This window comes from Orcinus orca, chromosome 19 (genome assembly GCF_937001465.1).
Source record: "Orcinus orca chromosome 19, mOrcOrc1.1, whole genome shotgun sequence".
Taxonomy (NCBI): domain Eukaryota; kingdom Metazoa; phylum Chordata; class Mammalia; order Artiodactyla; family Delphinidae; genus Orcinus; species Orcinus orca.
Window position 1 is genome coordinate 6,519,960 of NC_064577.1, and position 15,024 is coordinate 6,534,983.

General features: G+C 35.0%; 1 protein-coding gene across 2 annotated transcripts in view; it reads left to right on the forward strand.

Annotated features, from left to right (window-relative positions):
• Positions 1-15,024, forward strand: part of GOSR1 (golgi SNAP receptor complex member 1) — a 50,019-nt gene that overhangs the window by 22,511 nt on the left and 12,484 nt on the right. For both annotated transcript variants that reach the window (XM_004267091.4, XM_012532015.3), the window contains exon 7: positions 13,076-13,105. In XM_004267091.4, coding sequence (XP_004267139.1) covers positions 13,076-13,105 — 30 coding nt within the window. The remainder of the gene's footprint in view (positions 1-13,075; positions 13,106-15,024) is intronic.

Here is a 15,024-nt window from a genome sequence, read left to right on the forward strand (position 1 = left end):
AGTAGACCAGTTCTCAAATTACATTGAGCCATTCTTGCCCGTAGCAGTATTAGAACAGAAAAGTAGACTAGTAACTAGAATTGTGTACCTAGAGTTAGGTGACAGAGACTCCAGCCCTCTGGGGCCCTTCAATGCCAAAATGGTATGTAGGAATAAATAACTATCAGCTAACCCTGATTATCTATTAAAGCTCAGAGTGTGTTTTTAAATCATTCCCTTCATTTATTGCTCATTGGATTTTCATTAGTATAATAAGTGGTTTATTTATTCCTAAGCTTCATTTCTAGATAGGAGTTTTCAAATTCCAGTTGCATTCCATCTGTTTCTTTGCATTTATCTGAATGTACATATAATTTTTTGTATCAGTTTTTGTTGTTACTGTTGTTTATTGAGGTAACATTGGTCTATAACATTATATAATGAAGTTTTGTGTGTACAGCATTATATTTCTACTTCTGTATATGCTACAGCTTGCTTACCACCAAAAATTTAGTTCGCATTTGCCACCACACAGTTGATCCCCTTTACCCATTTTACCTTCCCCTTCCCTTCGCTTATGGTAACCTCTACTCTGTTCTCTGTATCTATGTATTTGGTTTTGTTTGGTTTGTTCATTTATTTTGGTTTTTTATTGTTGTTTGCATTTTTTATATTCCACATATGAGTGAAATCTTATGGTATTTGTCTTTCTCCATCTGACTTATTTCACTTAGCATAATACCCTCAAAGTCCACCCATGTTGTCACAAATGGCAATATTTAATCTTTTTTATGGCTGAATAGTATTCCATTGTATATATATTTACCACATCTTCTTTATCCATTGAGATATTACCTCATACCTATTAGAATCGCTATTATAAAAAAGGCAAGAAATATCAAATGTTGGTAAGAGTATGTAGAAGAGGGAACCCTCATACACTGTTGGTGGGAATGTAAATTGGTACAGCCTCTATGGAAAACAGAATGGAGATTACTCAAAAAATTAAGAGTAGAACTACCATATGATCCTGCTATTCCATTTCTGGGTATTTATCCAAAGAATATGAAAACACTAATTCAAAAAGATAGATGCACCCCTCTGTTTATTGCAGTATTATTTACAATAAGTCAGATACAGCAACAACCTAAGTGCCCATCAATAGATGAATGGTTGAAGAAGATGTGGTATATATATATTCAGTTTTCATTGTTTTACCAAGCATTTGTTGAGCATCTACAATGTGGAAAGCATTGTACTGGGTGTTGGAGATAGAGAAGAGATAAAGCCTAGTGACGTTCTGCCCTGTTTCTAATGAGCTCCCCTAGGATGGGAGTTGGGGGGCAGAAGAGAAATGTTAACAGGTAATTACAGTGCATTGTAATTAAGTTTAATGTATGGAGACGTTTGTGCATACCACTATAGTATCACATTAAAGGGAATGATTAACTCTAAAGCTTCTGAAAGGGCTTTATAGAAATAAAGCATTTGATTTGAGTCTTGAAGGATGAGTAGGTATTCACTAAAGTCGACATAAGAAAAGGTTTTGGGAAAAGATGAAACTTGAACCTTATGATCATATCTTTTTTTAAAAAAAAATCTGTATCATTCCTGATAAATGATCAATGTAGATATATTAGAAATATCATTCATTTATTGCCTGTCTACAAACCCTCTCCCAGATTACAGGCCTTACTCATGCCCCTGAAAGGGCAGCCTCATGGGGAGCAAGAGAAAACAGTGGAGGGATGAACTGAGAGGCCGTAGTGTTTCTGAGATTCATCTATATGTTTTGTTTTGTTTTGTTTTTGTGGTACGTGGGCTCTCACTGTTGTGACCTCTCCCATTGCGGAGCACAGGCTCCGGATGTGCAGGCCCAGCGGCCATGGCTCACGGGCCCAGCCGCTCCGCGGCATGTGGAATCTTCCTGGACCGGGGCATGAACCCGTGTCCCCTGCATCGGCAGGCGGACTCTCAACCACTGTGCCACCAGGGAAGCCCCTATATGTTTTTTATATCAGTAGTCAGTTCCTTTCTATAACTGAGTACTTTCCATTTTATGATGCTATACCACAATTTGTTTATCCATTAACCCATTGATGGATATTTGGGTTGTTTTCAATTTGGGGCTGTTACAAATAAAGCTGCTATGAATATGAATATTAAAGCTCCTAATATTCTTTCTTATAGAATTCCAATTAATAAATGTATAAGGGGCTTCCCTGGTGGCGCAGTGGTTGAGAGTCCGCCTACTGATGTAGGGGACATGGGTTCGTGCCCCGGTCCGGGAAGATCCCACATGCCGCGGAGCGGCTGGGCCCGTGAGTCATGGCCGCTGAGCCTGCGCATCTGTAAGCCTGTGCTCCGCAACGGGAGAGGCCACAACAGTGAGAAGCCCGCGTACCGCAAAAAAAAATAAATAAATAAAAATAAAAAAATAAATGTACAAGGACTGATAGAAATAGAAAATCAGTAGGTGAACAGCACAGTAATAATGGGAAAGAAAGATTCACTAAATGGATGCTAAAATTAGTGGGAATTTTGAGGAGAAACAGGGTACCTGCATATTCTCAAAGCATCTTCCCCTACGTTAATTAATTACAATAGGAAATATAGTAATTTTACAGTGGAGAAACCTGGCAGACACCACCTTAACTAAGCAGTCTAGGTTAACATCAGTAATAAGACATATTGACATGATATACAGCCTGACATGATGCTTCAAGGGCCTGACATCACTGTATGGTATTCTTGCTAAAACTGCATAAGGTCATGACCATAACACTTTAAAATACTAGTCAGTTATTTTTGTAGAATGTCCCTCAACTTGGGTTTGTCTGATATTTCTCATGACAAATTAAGGTTAGGCCATTTTGTCACAGACTGAAGGAGACTTAGGAGACATGACAACTAAATGCAATATAGGATCTTGAATTGGATCATAAAAAGGGACGTTATGCTGACACATATATATGGAATCTAAAAAGTAAAAAAAAAAAACGAAAGAAAAAAAATGATCAGAAGAACCTAGGGGCAAGATAGGAATAAAGATGCAGACCTACTAGAGATTGGACCTGAGGATACGGGGAGGGGGAAGGGTAAGCTGGGATAAAGTAAGAGAGTGGCATGGACATATATATACACTACCAAACGTAAAATAGCTAGCTAGTGGGAAGCAGCCGCATAGCACAGGGAGATCAGCTCAGTGCTTTGTGACCACCTAGAGGGGTGGGATAGGGAGGAGGGTGGGAGGAAGGGAGACGCAAGAGGGAAGAGATATGGGGATATATATATATGTATAGCTGATTCACTTTGTTATAAAGCAGAAACTAACACACCATTGTAAAGCAATTATACTCCAATAAAGATGTTAAAAAGGACGTTAGTAGAAAAATTGGTGAATAAAGTCTGTAGTTTAGTTAATATTCTTGTACTAATGTTAAATTCACTGATTTTGATAACTGTACTAGGGTTATGTAAGACATTAACATTAGGAAAGCAGAGTGAAGGGTATACGAGAATCCTCTGTACTATTTTTTGCAATTTTTCTGTAAGTCTAAAATTATTTCAAACTAAAAAGCTAAAAAAACCAACCAACAGAAAAACAACCATAAGCAAAATAGGAAGGAAAAGTTTCTTCCTCAACCTGATTAAAGGCATGTACAAAAACTGTTAATATCAGACTTAAGGATGAATGCTTTCTCTCTAAAATATAAAACAAGGCAAGAAAGTTGGCACTAACCACATTTTACAGCATTGTATTGGAGGTCGTAGCAAGTGCAATAAGGGAGGAAAGGGATAAAAGGAGTACAGATTGGAAAGGAAGAAATAAAACTATTTTTGTCAGATAACAAGATTACATAAATAGAAAATCCCAAAGGATTTACCTAGAAGCTATTAAATTAGTAAGTAAATTGAGCAGGGTCACAGGATGAAAGGTTATATATAATTATAAATTCTATTGCTATACTAGCAAAAACAATTAGAAAATTAAAAATTTTTAATTCCATTTATAATACGTCCCCAAATAGGAAATATTTTAAAGTAAACTGAATATAATTTGTGCAAGACCTTTATGCTGAAAACCATAAAATGCTAAGAGAAATTAAAGGAGACCTAAATAAGTGGAAAACATACCATGTTTCTGGATTGGAAGATTTCCTACTGTTAAGATGGCAATTCTCCCCAAATTGTTCTATAGATTCAATGTAATCTTATTTAAATTCCCAGCATATTTTTTTACAATCTGACTGTAAAATTTATATGGAAATGCAAAAGACCTGGAAGAGCCAAAAAATTTAGAAAATACAAACAAAGGTAGAGTACTTGCACATCTCAACTCAAGACTTACTCTAAAGCTATAATAATAAAAACAGTAAGCTACTGGCATAAGATGGACCTATATAGGTTAATGGAACAGAACAGGGTTCAGAAAACCAACTAACATGTGGTCAATTAATTCCCAACAAAAGGTGCCAGCATAATTCAATGGGGGAAAGAATATTTCCAACAAATGGTGCTGAAACAATAAGTAAGTCCCCTACATACGAACCTTCAAGTTGTGAACTTTCAAAGACGCGAACCTGCGTTCGCATGTCCAGTCACGTAAGTTAGTTCACGTGTCTGATGTACATTGTCACGTGCGTGCATCCTCTACAAGTGGTTGTGCTTTTGTGTACTTTACGGTACTGTTTATTACCAGGTAGGCTCAGTCTTATTTTATACTCTGGGTTATAATCCAGCACTATCATTATTTTGTTCTTCAAACTGTTTCACCTTTGGCCATTGGGAGCTCCTGCAGATTAGCTTCTGTCATTTGACATGCCCCATCCTTTTTTTGAGCACTTCCTGTACTATCTGGCACGACAGTGTTTGTGGCTCATCTTGTACTTTCCCTGCCTTGGCTCTAGAACCAACCACTTCTCCAAGCAGCCTTGGTTCCTCTTATTGGAGAGTGGTTCAAAAACTAAGATCTGGGTGCTAGATATGCTTATTGCTATCGAAGTGTCATATCCTTCTAGGCTCTCTCTTGCTAAAAGTTTTTATCTTGAATGGGGTTGAATTTTTTCATGTATTTTAATCTGTTGAACTGATCAGATCTTTACATTATGCTTATGAAGAATATCTTTAGATTTCTTTTCTTTGACGTGTTTTTGCCTGGTTTTAGTGGAAGGGTAAGACTGGCACCATTAAAATGAGTTCTTTCTGTTTGCTGAAAGAGTTTGTGCAGGCTTGGTGTTGTTTCTTCCTTAAATATTTGATAGAATTTACTATTGAATCCATCTTAGCCTAGAGTTTTCTTTGTGGCAAGATATTTAAATTACAAATTCGGTTTCTTTTGTAGATGTAAGACTATGGCTCTGTTTCATTTATTCCTGGGCCAGAGGGTGATAGGTGATTGTGATTGGCCCAGCCTGTCACACATCCATCCTTGTGGCCAATGGACTGGAAAGTTCGTTATCAGAAGAAAGAGAATGCGGCATATACAGGGCTCCAGGGAAGTTATCAGCCAACTTAGTCACTTCAGTTTGAGTTTACTACACTCTCTTCTATACTCTAAGCCATAGACGTAGAAATAGTATAGTTAAGCAAAATCCTTTTTTCTAGTGATAGTTATTGAAGTGGACTTTTACTTTAATATTTCATTCCTCCCTCCATCCCCTACCAATGAATTATGAACTTTTTATGGGTCTATAATGCCCTACATGACCAACATGTTTTATCTCTTTCTATCCCTTCATCTGTATCACTCTCTCCCTCTACTTATTAGGTACCAGCCTGACTGGTTTTTATTCATTCCTTTCCCAAAGATATCAAGGCTTTTCCTTTCTTGCTTCTTTGTTCTTATATTTTGATTTATCTGCTTAAAATACTCTTCTCTTAGCTTTTCATATACCTTATTCCTTGACATCTTTATGGTCTAAGCTCACTTGTCACCTCTTCAGAGAGGCCTTTTCTAACTATCTTGTCTGAAATAGACTCTCCCTTATTGTTATTTAACAAAGTACTTTTTTTTGTTTCCTTCATAGCATTTATGAGAATCTGTAATAATTTGTTCTTTTTGTTTATTTTTTTAATTATCTGACTTTTCTTAGGCTTCCTGAGGGTAGGGCCTAGTTCATCTAGTTCTTGGCAGTGTGTTGGGTGCCCAGTTCCTGTTATATCATGAACACTTAATATTTACTTGTTTGAATAACTGGATATAAGTAGAAGATGTATTAATTTTGGTTTCATATACATATGTGTATATACATGTGTGCCCCAATGTAGAAAATCTGTTTCATTCATATACTTATTCCTCAAATATTTATTGAATACATACTGTGTACAAGGTATTGGTTCCAATGCTATGTATATATGAAATCTGATTTTGAGAACTGAAGGGGATATTATTGATGTGATTTTTTGTGCTTTGCAAAATGAATTCTCCATGAAATACCTTTTAAAAATCAAATTTTTACGTGGTATATAGTAAAAGTCTGTCAAGCATCTCTCTTATTTACAGATGAGGAAACAAGATTCAGAGAGGACAAGGTCTCATAACTATTTAATAGTATAGCTCTTACTAAACCCACATTTCCTAACCTATTTCCATATTTGTCCCACATCACACTGCCTTCTCTGTGATTTACTTCTTTAAATCTTTATTTTTTCTTGTATTAGGGAGCCAGCATGGTGTAATGCTAATGAGAATTGAAAGACCAGTGACTTTTCACTTCTCTGAAAAGCAAGTGACCTGGCCTTTCTCTGTTTTTTCCATCTTTAAAATGGGATAGTAGCTGTTCCCTTATGTTAGATGATTTTGAGGAAGAATGACTTAAGATTTAAGGCATTTTACAAAATTAAAAGCACTCTAAAAATCTAAAGAATTTGTTTCATATAACTTTTCAAATATGGGACTGTTGTACAAAGCAAATTACACTTAAACAGGATCAGTTACATTATTTAGTTGAGAATTTGTTTTGTTTTCAATCCATTAACTATTTAGCAGATATGATTGAGTTATCTGAGATGGCACACATATTTGTATTATAATTGTACACTTCAGTATAAATATGTCCATGAATGAGTAAAGAAAATTCTCAGGTGGAGGCTTAGTTTTATCTGCTGACAACTTTTCTTATGTCTTAGGCTATGTTTAGACTTGAATTTTTAAATTCACCAGCCTTTTTTCACTTTTTGTTTGTTTCATGATTTTAGTTAAATTTCCCTGAGGTCACATGCCTAGTAAAAGCTGAGATTTAAACCTACGTCCTCTGATTGTGTTGTTTCTGCTATACTGCACTACCTCTCCAAGATGATTCTTACGGTATCTACTTCACAGAGTTGCTGAGCTAATGCATGTAAAAAGGCTTTGTAAACTGTGAGGCATTTCTGTATAAGGCAGAACATAACGGGGATTATAAGAGTAAGAAAAGAAAATACTGAAGGAGGAAACCTTTTATATGCACTGTCAATTTACCTTTCTTAAATAAAATTTGAAATACTTTTGATGCCAGAATAGTCTTGATGAAATGCATTTCTAATGTATTAACAGACCATGACCATATTTGAGAAATATGAGATATATGATCACCGTAATTTAGTGACCTTTTGATGGAGTGGTTTTCTCCCAAAAGTTTTTGGTATACATAGTTTATATATATTATTTAATAAATACCATACAAGTCAATTAAATAGTGGTCAGATTATAACATCTGTGAATGGAACAATATAGTAGACTCTTGGCATTCAAGATTAACATTAGCTTTCTTTTTTTTTTTTTTTTTTTTTTTTTTGCGGTACTTGGGCCTCTCACTATTGTGGCGTCTCCCATTGCGGAGCACAGGCTCCAGACGCGCAGGCTCAGCAGCCATGGCTCACGGGCCCAGCCGCTCCGCGGCATGTGGGATCTTCCCGGACCAGGGCACGAACTCGTGTCCTCTGCATCGACAGGTGGACTCTCAACCACTGTGCCACCAGGGAAGCCCTCATATACTCTTAAAAATATTATTTTTCTTTAAAGATTTTTTTTGATGTGGACCATTTTTAAAGTCTTTATTGAATTTGTTACAATATTGCTTCTGTTTTATGTTTTGGTTTTTTGGCCACGAGGCCTGTGGGATCTTAGCTCCCCGACCAGAGATCAAACCCGCACCCCCTGCATTGGAAGGTGAAGTCTTAACCACTGGACCACCAGGGAAGTCCCCCAAATATTATATTTTTTAAAATATGTGAGATAACATGTGAAAAACTTCCTAAGCTTTACACATTTAAAATACTTTTCCTCCAGTGCATAGTATGATGTCTGATATATCTTAAATGCTTGTTATAATCTTAAAGGAATTGATGAAGAGCAAGGAGCTATGAAAACACATTATAGTATAAAGAAGTATTAGTTCTGCCTGATGTATAGGTAGAATGGGAAAGGCTTCCCAAAGGATATGACTTCTGAACTGGACTTTGAAATGAAAGCAATTTATGTTGAAAATCAGGAAAGGGGTTGCATAACAAGAGAGAGACTATGAGGCATGAAAGTTCCTTGATCTACATGAGCCATGTATCTGTAGGCTTATACAGTTTACACAGTACTTTTGTTTACACTATCGCTTTTGAGCCTTATGACAACTCCATGAGCTGAGTTCATATAGTCAAGTGCTTGAGCCTTGACTAATAAAACTCAGGTTCTAGGGTGTAAGAGAAAGCAACTAGCCATTTTATTCTTTATAGTTTCATGAATGTCATGATTGCTGATACTATTGAATTTGTATGATTATATTTATGAAAGAACTGTTTTCTGAGTTATAAGTATGTGAGAGAGAAAAACATATACATACAATGAAAAGTATATTTCCATTTTTATTTACATAAGCAGATTAGTTTATATTGATATACAAGTTAAATTTTTAGAGGTCTCAGAAACAAATTAGAAAATGCTTCCTTAATATTTCATACTCTTTATAATTCAGGTAGGTTTTTAGGATTTCAATCCTTGTATACCATTTATCTAAAGAACAACAAATGGAAACTGTGATTCCTCACATTTTCTCTTAGGCTTTTTGTTTCTGCTATAGTTAAACAAGTTTGTTGACATTAAAAAATATTTTTTTTGCACAAAAATGTTTATTAAAATACTTTGAAGGAGAAAAAGAGAAACAAAAACTCTCCCCATTTAAACTTGACTTCCTATTGTATATTGTTTGTAATCAAAACAGTGTGGTATTGGTGAAAGAACAGACAGGCAGATCAGTGGAACAGAATAGAGAGCCCAGAAATAGATACACAAATATAGTCAAACGATCTTTGACAGAAGAGCAATGGCAAGTCTGTGGAGAAAGGATAGTCTTTTGAATAAGTGGTGTTAGAACAACTGGGCATCCACATGCAAAAAAATGAATATAGACACTGACCTTATACCTTTCCCCAAAATAACTCAAAACAGATCATAGACCTAAATGTAAAATACAGAACTTATAGAAGTTTTATAACATAGGAGAAAATCTAGGTAACATTGGGCTTGGCAATGAGTTTTTAGATACAATGCCAAAAACACCATCCATGAAAGAAAAAGTTGGTAAGATCTACTTCATTAAAATGAAAAACCTCTGCTCTTCCAAAGACACTATCAAGGGAATGTAAGACAGCTACAGACTGGAAAAAAAATATTTGCAAAACACATATCTGATAAAGGACTGTTATCCAAAATATACAAAGAACTCTTAAAACTCAACAGTTAAAAAGTGGGCAAAAGGTCTGACAGACACTTCATCTGAGAAGGTATGCAGCTGGCAAAGAACCATATTAAAAGTGCTCAACATCATATGTCATTAGGGAATTGCAAATTAAAACAACTGGATACCACCATGTACCTATTAGAATGGCTAAAATCCAAAACATTGACACCACCAAATGCTAGCAAGGATGTGGAGCAACAGGAATTCTCATTGCTGGTGGGAATATAACGTGATACAGCCACTTTGGAAGCCAGTTTGGCAGTTTTTCTTAAAAAGCTAAATAATCTTACTATATGGTCTAGCAGTCACATTCCTAGGTATTTACCTAAACGAATTGAAACTATGTCTAAATAAAAACCTGCACATGAATGTTTATAGCACCTTTACTCATAATTGCCAGAAGTTGGAAGCAACCAAGATGTCCTTCAATAAGTAAATGGATAAGCAACCTGTAGGTACATCCATTCAATGGAATATTATTCAGTGATACAAGAAACAAGCTATCAAGCCCCCAAAAGATATGGAGGAACCTTAAATGTATAAAAGAAGCCAGTCTAGAAAGACTTCATACTGTATAATTCCAGCTACATGACATTCAGGAAAGGTCAAAACTATAGACAATAGAAAGATCAGCTGTTGTCAGGGGTTCAGGGTGGGAAGAGGAGGAAGAATGAATAAGTGGAGAATAGGGGATATTTAGGGCTGTGAAACTATTCTGTATGATACTGTAATGGTGGATATATGACATTATGCATTTGTAAAACCCATAGACCTGTACAACTGCAAAGAGTAAACCCTAATATAAACTATGAACTTTGGTTAATAATGTATCAGTATTGGTTCATCAGTTGTAACACATGTACCACACTAAAGATGTTAATAATAGGTGGGGGAGAATGGGTATATGTGCTCCCTGTACTTCTTGCTGAATATTTCTGCAAACCTAAAACTGTTCTAAAAAGTCTACTGATTTTTTAAAAATAGAAAATGTGGCTCTCTGATTTCACTGCTAATAATTTAGCTTTTATCTTTCTCTTTTTTCTCTCCCTGACTGAAACGGGCAGAGTCTGTCAGGTGCTTAACTTTTTTGTCTCTAGGTAACTTCATGGGATTATAAAACAAAATTTTCCTCTGCTAAATAAACCATGAAAAAAGCAAGTAGAGTTACTCCTTGGTCTACCCAGACAAGAAACAAATATGCCACAATATCAGTGTTAATGGAAGAGTGGTTACAAATGATTTCTACGTTCATCTTTGTTTTTCGGTATTTTCCAAATGTTATCTGTAAAATAACACTTTGTTAGCGCTTAAACAGCTTTTTGTATCCTACTGCAGCTTAACTGTATTGTTAACATGTCTTAGAAGATATTATATAGAAATAAATAAGACACAGGTCTCTGGTTAACTGTAAGTGAAACACTGTATCACCACAGTGCTTGATGTAAATTATCTCATTGGTTGGTGACAACCTCATCAGATTTTTTTGCAGTTTACAAAAGGATCAGTTTTAAAATTTTATTCGTTATGCACTTGATTGTTCGTTTTCTTACTTGCTTACTTGTTTATTATTTACTTTCTCGTTTATTATTTACTTATTCACCTACTCTTTTAAAAGAAGATTCTAATTAGTGTTACCTAAGTGGTTTTCCCAAGTTCTTACATTTTGTTGGTTAAAACTACTTTAAAATATGTGCTTGAAATTTGTGTCATTTGCAGTTTGTGTATTTAGGGAAATGAGTTATTTTTTAAACAGAATTATTATCTAAGTGTGGCTTTAGTGATTCCTTGGTACAGTAATTGGTGATGAAATTTAGCTCATTGTTTTCAGCCAGTTTAAATCAGTTTTGAAAGAAACAGAAACTTGTTGCTTAATATAGACTCTAGATGACTCTTTGGAATGCCTCTGGGCTATTATGAAGTACTTGTTTAAGAAGGATAATTCCACTTGATTATATATTATATATAATTTTAAATTCAATTTTAACTAGATTATGCTGTCTTTATGGAGCCACTTTGTTGCTGAATTGTATCCACACTATCCAGGATGCTTTTAATGAATGGAGTTTATTCAGCTAATAGGTGATACAGTTACCATTCAGAAAGCCACATAGTCTGGCTCTTAATCCCTCCACCGTCTTTGTAATTTTTGAAATTCTTAATCATAGCATTTATATAAGATATTTATGACATTTTTAAAGTTCATCTTTGTTCCCTAATTCATACAGTAACTTAGATTTCCTGGTCCACTACCTTATAATAAAACCTCAGTTTATTAATTTATACAATAAACTTAGAAATCCTTTTGGAAAGAGGTAGTTGGAAAAAACATACAAGTATTTGAGTCCCTGCTGTGTTCCATGCACTCTACCAAATGGATACAGATGTCTGGGAGTTTGTTTTCCTACTTTCTGCTATAAAGCTGCCCCTTTACCCAATTTAGCTACCTGTAAATTCCTCCCTAAAATGGATTTTTGGTGGGTTTCTTTGTTTCCAGTGTGTGATGCATAAAGGCAAATATTTTACGGATCAAAGGTGCATTGGTGTCTTTATTCAGGTTCCTTTTTTTTTAAAACAAGTGAAGGGTCCTTTATTTATTTATTTATTTTTGGCTGCATTGGGTCATTGTTGCCGTGCACGGGCTTTCTCTAGTTGCGGCAAGTGGGGGCTGCTCTTCATTGTGGTGCGCAGGCTTCTCTTTGTGGTGGCTTCTCTTGTTGCAGAGCACGGGCTCTAGGTGCACTGGTTTCAGTAGTTGTGGAACACGGGCTCAGTAGTCGTGGCGCACGGGCTTAGTTGCTCCGCGGCATGTGAGATCTTTCCGGACCAGGGATCAAACCCGTGTCCCCTGCATTGGCAGGCGGATTCTTAACCAGTGTGCCACAAGGAAGTCCCTATTCAGATTCTTGAATTCTAAAGTGTGGCAAGCTGAGATTTGATTTTGTGTTTCAAAAAAGGAAGGAACTTTAAGATATGAATAATTACTGCTTATAGGCATTAGAACTATATTTGCCTATCCTGTCTCAACAAGTTGGTTGTAATTCTTAAGTTTTGAATAGACAATGGTGACAACTTGGAGCTATCTAAACTAAAGAAGTAGTTCTATTTATTTGTGCTGTCATTAAAACTGTTCTGACTTTAATAATCAAGTATCTCTGTGGAAGAAACAGATTTAAGCCAACAAATAAAAGTAAGATGAAAACTGTATATGTGGATTAATTAATTTCAGAGTCCAGAATTTTCTCCAGACGCTTTCAAAAGTCTGGGTGCTCTTTCTACATAAATGGTTGGAAATGTAATCTATCTGTAAAATGTAGAAAAATTAAGTGCAAGTTTTAAATGTGCGTTTAATAATTCCAGAATTTGAATTTTCTTTTTATTTGCAGCTCAGATCGTCTAATAGAAGAGACAATAAGGTAGGAAAAATGTTTTGTTTTTGTTTGTTTGCATATAAATGAACAGATAAAGTTAATTCTATAACTAGAGTTAAAGTCAGTTCATCTTCCTTAAAGATGAGAATTTCATTACATGGTAATGTATTTTTACTGTGACTTTCCCTTGTAAAATACATTTGAAGCCTAAAACATTTGTTTCCAGAATTAGTAGAATTGAGCTGTTTTACCTAGGTCAATTTTTCTGATTAATTCATACTCGGTATTTTCAGCCTCTGTCTTTTTATTCTTATTTTTTAATGAAAACAGTCTTGAACATGTGATTTGTTAAATGTCTTATGTATACCATTTATGTAGACTTGGTTTCTGTTACAGCAGCTATAGAAAACCTGTAGTAATTACTATTATCTGTAATAACATTAAAGTAGTTTCTTGCTTAAGGTAAGGGAAATATGTTGGTTTGAACTGCTTAAGTCTCTAGGTTTGGTGAATTTTTAAGTACCTATTTTAAGACAGTAAAAAAGTAAGTTAACTAGGAACGGTCTCCGTTCTTTAAAATTCAGCAATGTCTACAGCACTGTTTTTCAGGAAAGGTAGAACGAAGTACATGGGAAAAACAACAAACATTTGTATTCTTACCATAGGCTTTGGTATTGTGTTCAAGTGTTCTACATGCTGTATGTTATTTAATCTCCTCAATAACTCATGAGATAGGCACTGATCACTAGATACTATCTCCAAAACAAAAAAGAAGTTAAGGTAAGTAATTTGCCCATGGTCACATGACTAACAAATAGTATTGAGGATTCAAATCCTCAAATCTGAGTCTCTAACTGTAGAATAAGAGCTCTATCTAAACCACTACTATATTTACTACCTTACAGAAAGAGGACAAGCTTTGGAGTGTTATTTGGTTTGAAACCTGGCTGTGCTACTTAATTAGATCTGTGTCTTGGATAAGTTTCTTCATTTTCTTATGTGTTTAAAAACATGGGATTGATGATAATACCTACTCTAGAAGATTGTTTTGAAAATTAAAGATAATATGAGTAAAATGCCTAATACAATGCCTGGCTGATACTAGGTAATTTGAAAATGGCAGCTCTATTATTTATATATTTTTTTAACTTTTTATTTTGCTTTCATTTCGGATTTCAGAAAAGTTCCAATGGTACAAAGAATTCCCTTATACCTTTTACCGAGATGCCCCAAATGTTATCATTTTGCCACATTTGCTTTTTTGCAATTTTTTTTCTGAACTACTTGAAAATAAGTTGCAGACATGTTGCCTCTTAACCTCTAAATATTTCAGTGTTCATATCCTAAATATTTATGTTGAAATGGCCTCATGGATTCTTATTTTATTAAATGGATCCTATCATTATTTAATAATCTTAATAAATTATCTTTTATAATAATACGCAGTTATCACATCTTGGAATTTTGTTTGAATTGCATGCACTGGGTCTTCCATCTGACCAACGTTTTCACAAAATTGCCTAATTATCAACTGAAATATCTCCCTTGTGACTCCTTACCTTTCATCAGCACATAAAGTTGGGTCACATTTTGCAAAGGATTCTTTACTTAAGGTTTCCTTATAACCCTTTTCCTTTTTTTTCATCCTTTTATTTCTTCCTTTATACCTTATCTTCTAGCACCAGGCTGCCTTAAGCTTTTCGATTCCAAGCTGGCCTTTTTAAGGGCAGGTGATATGAGTATAAAAATTTGGAGTACCTCATAGGATAGGAACATTTGAGAACTATCAAGTCACTGATATTATTATTTTGCTAGTTAAAAAGCAAAAAAACATGTAATTAGAAGGCCTTTTATTTCACTATTTCACTTTGTTTCAAAATATGATAGGTATCACAAGTGAAATTTTATTGAATATAAAGCTAGTTATGATTACTTATGGATAATATAAAATTAAAGTGTCAAAT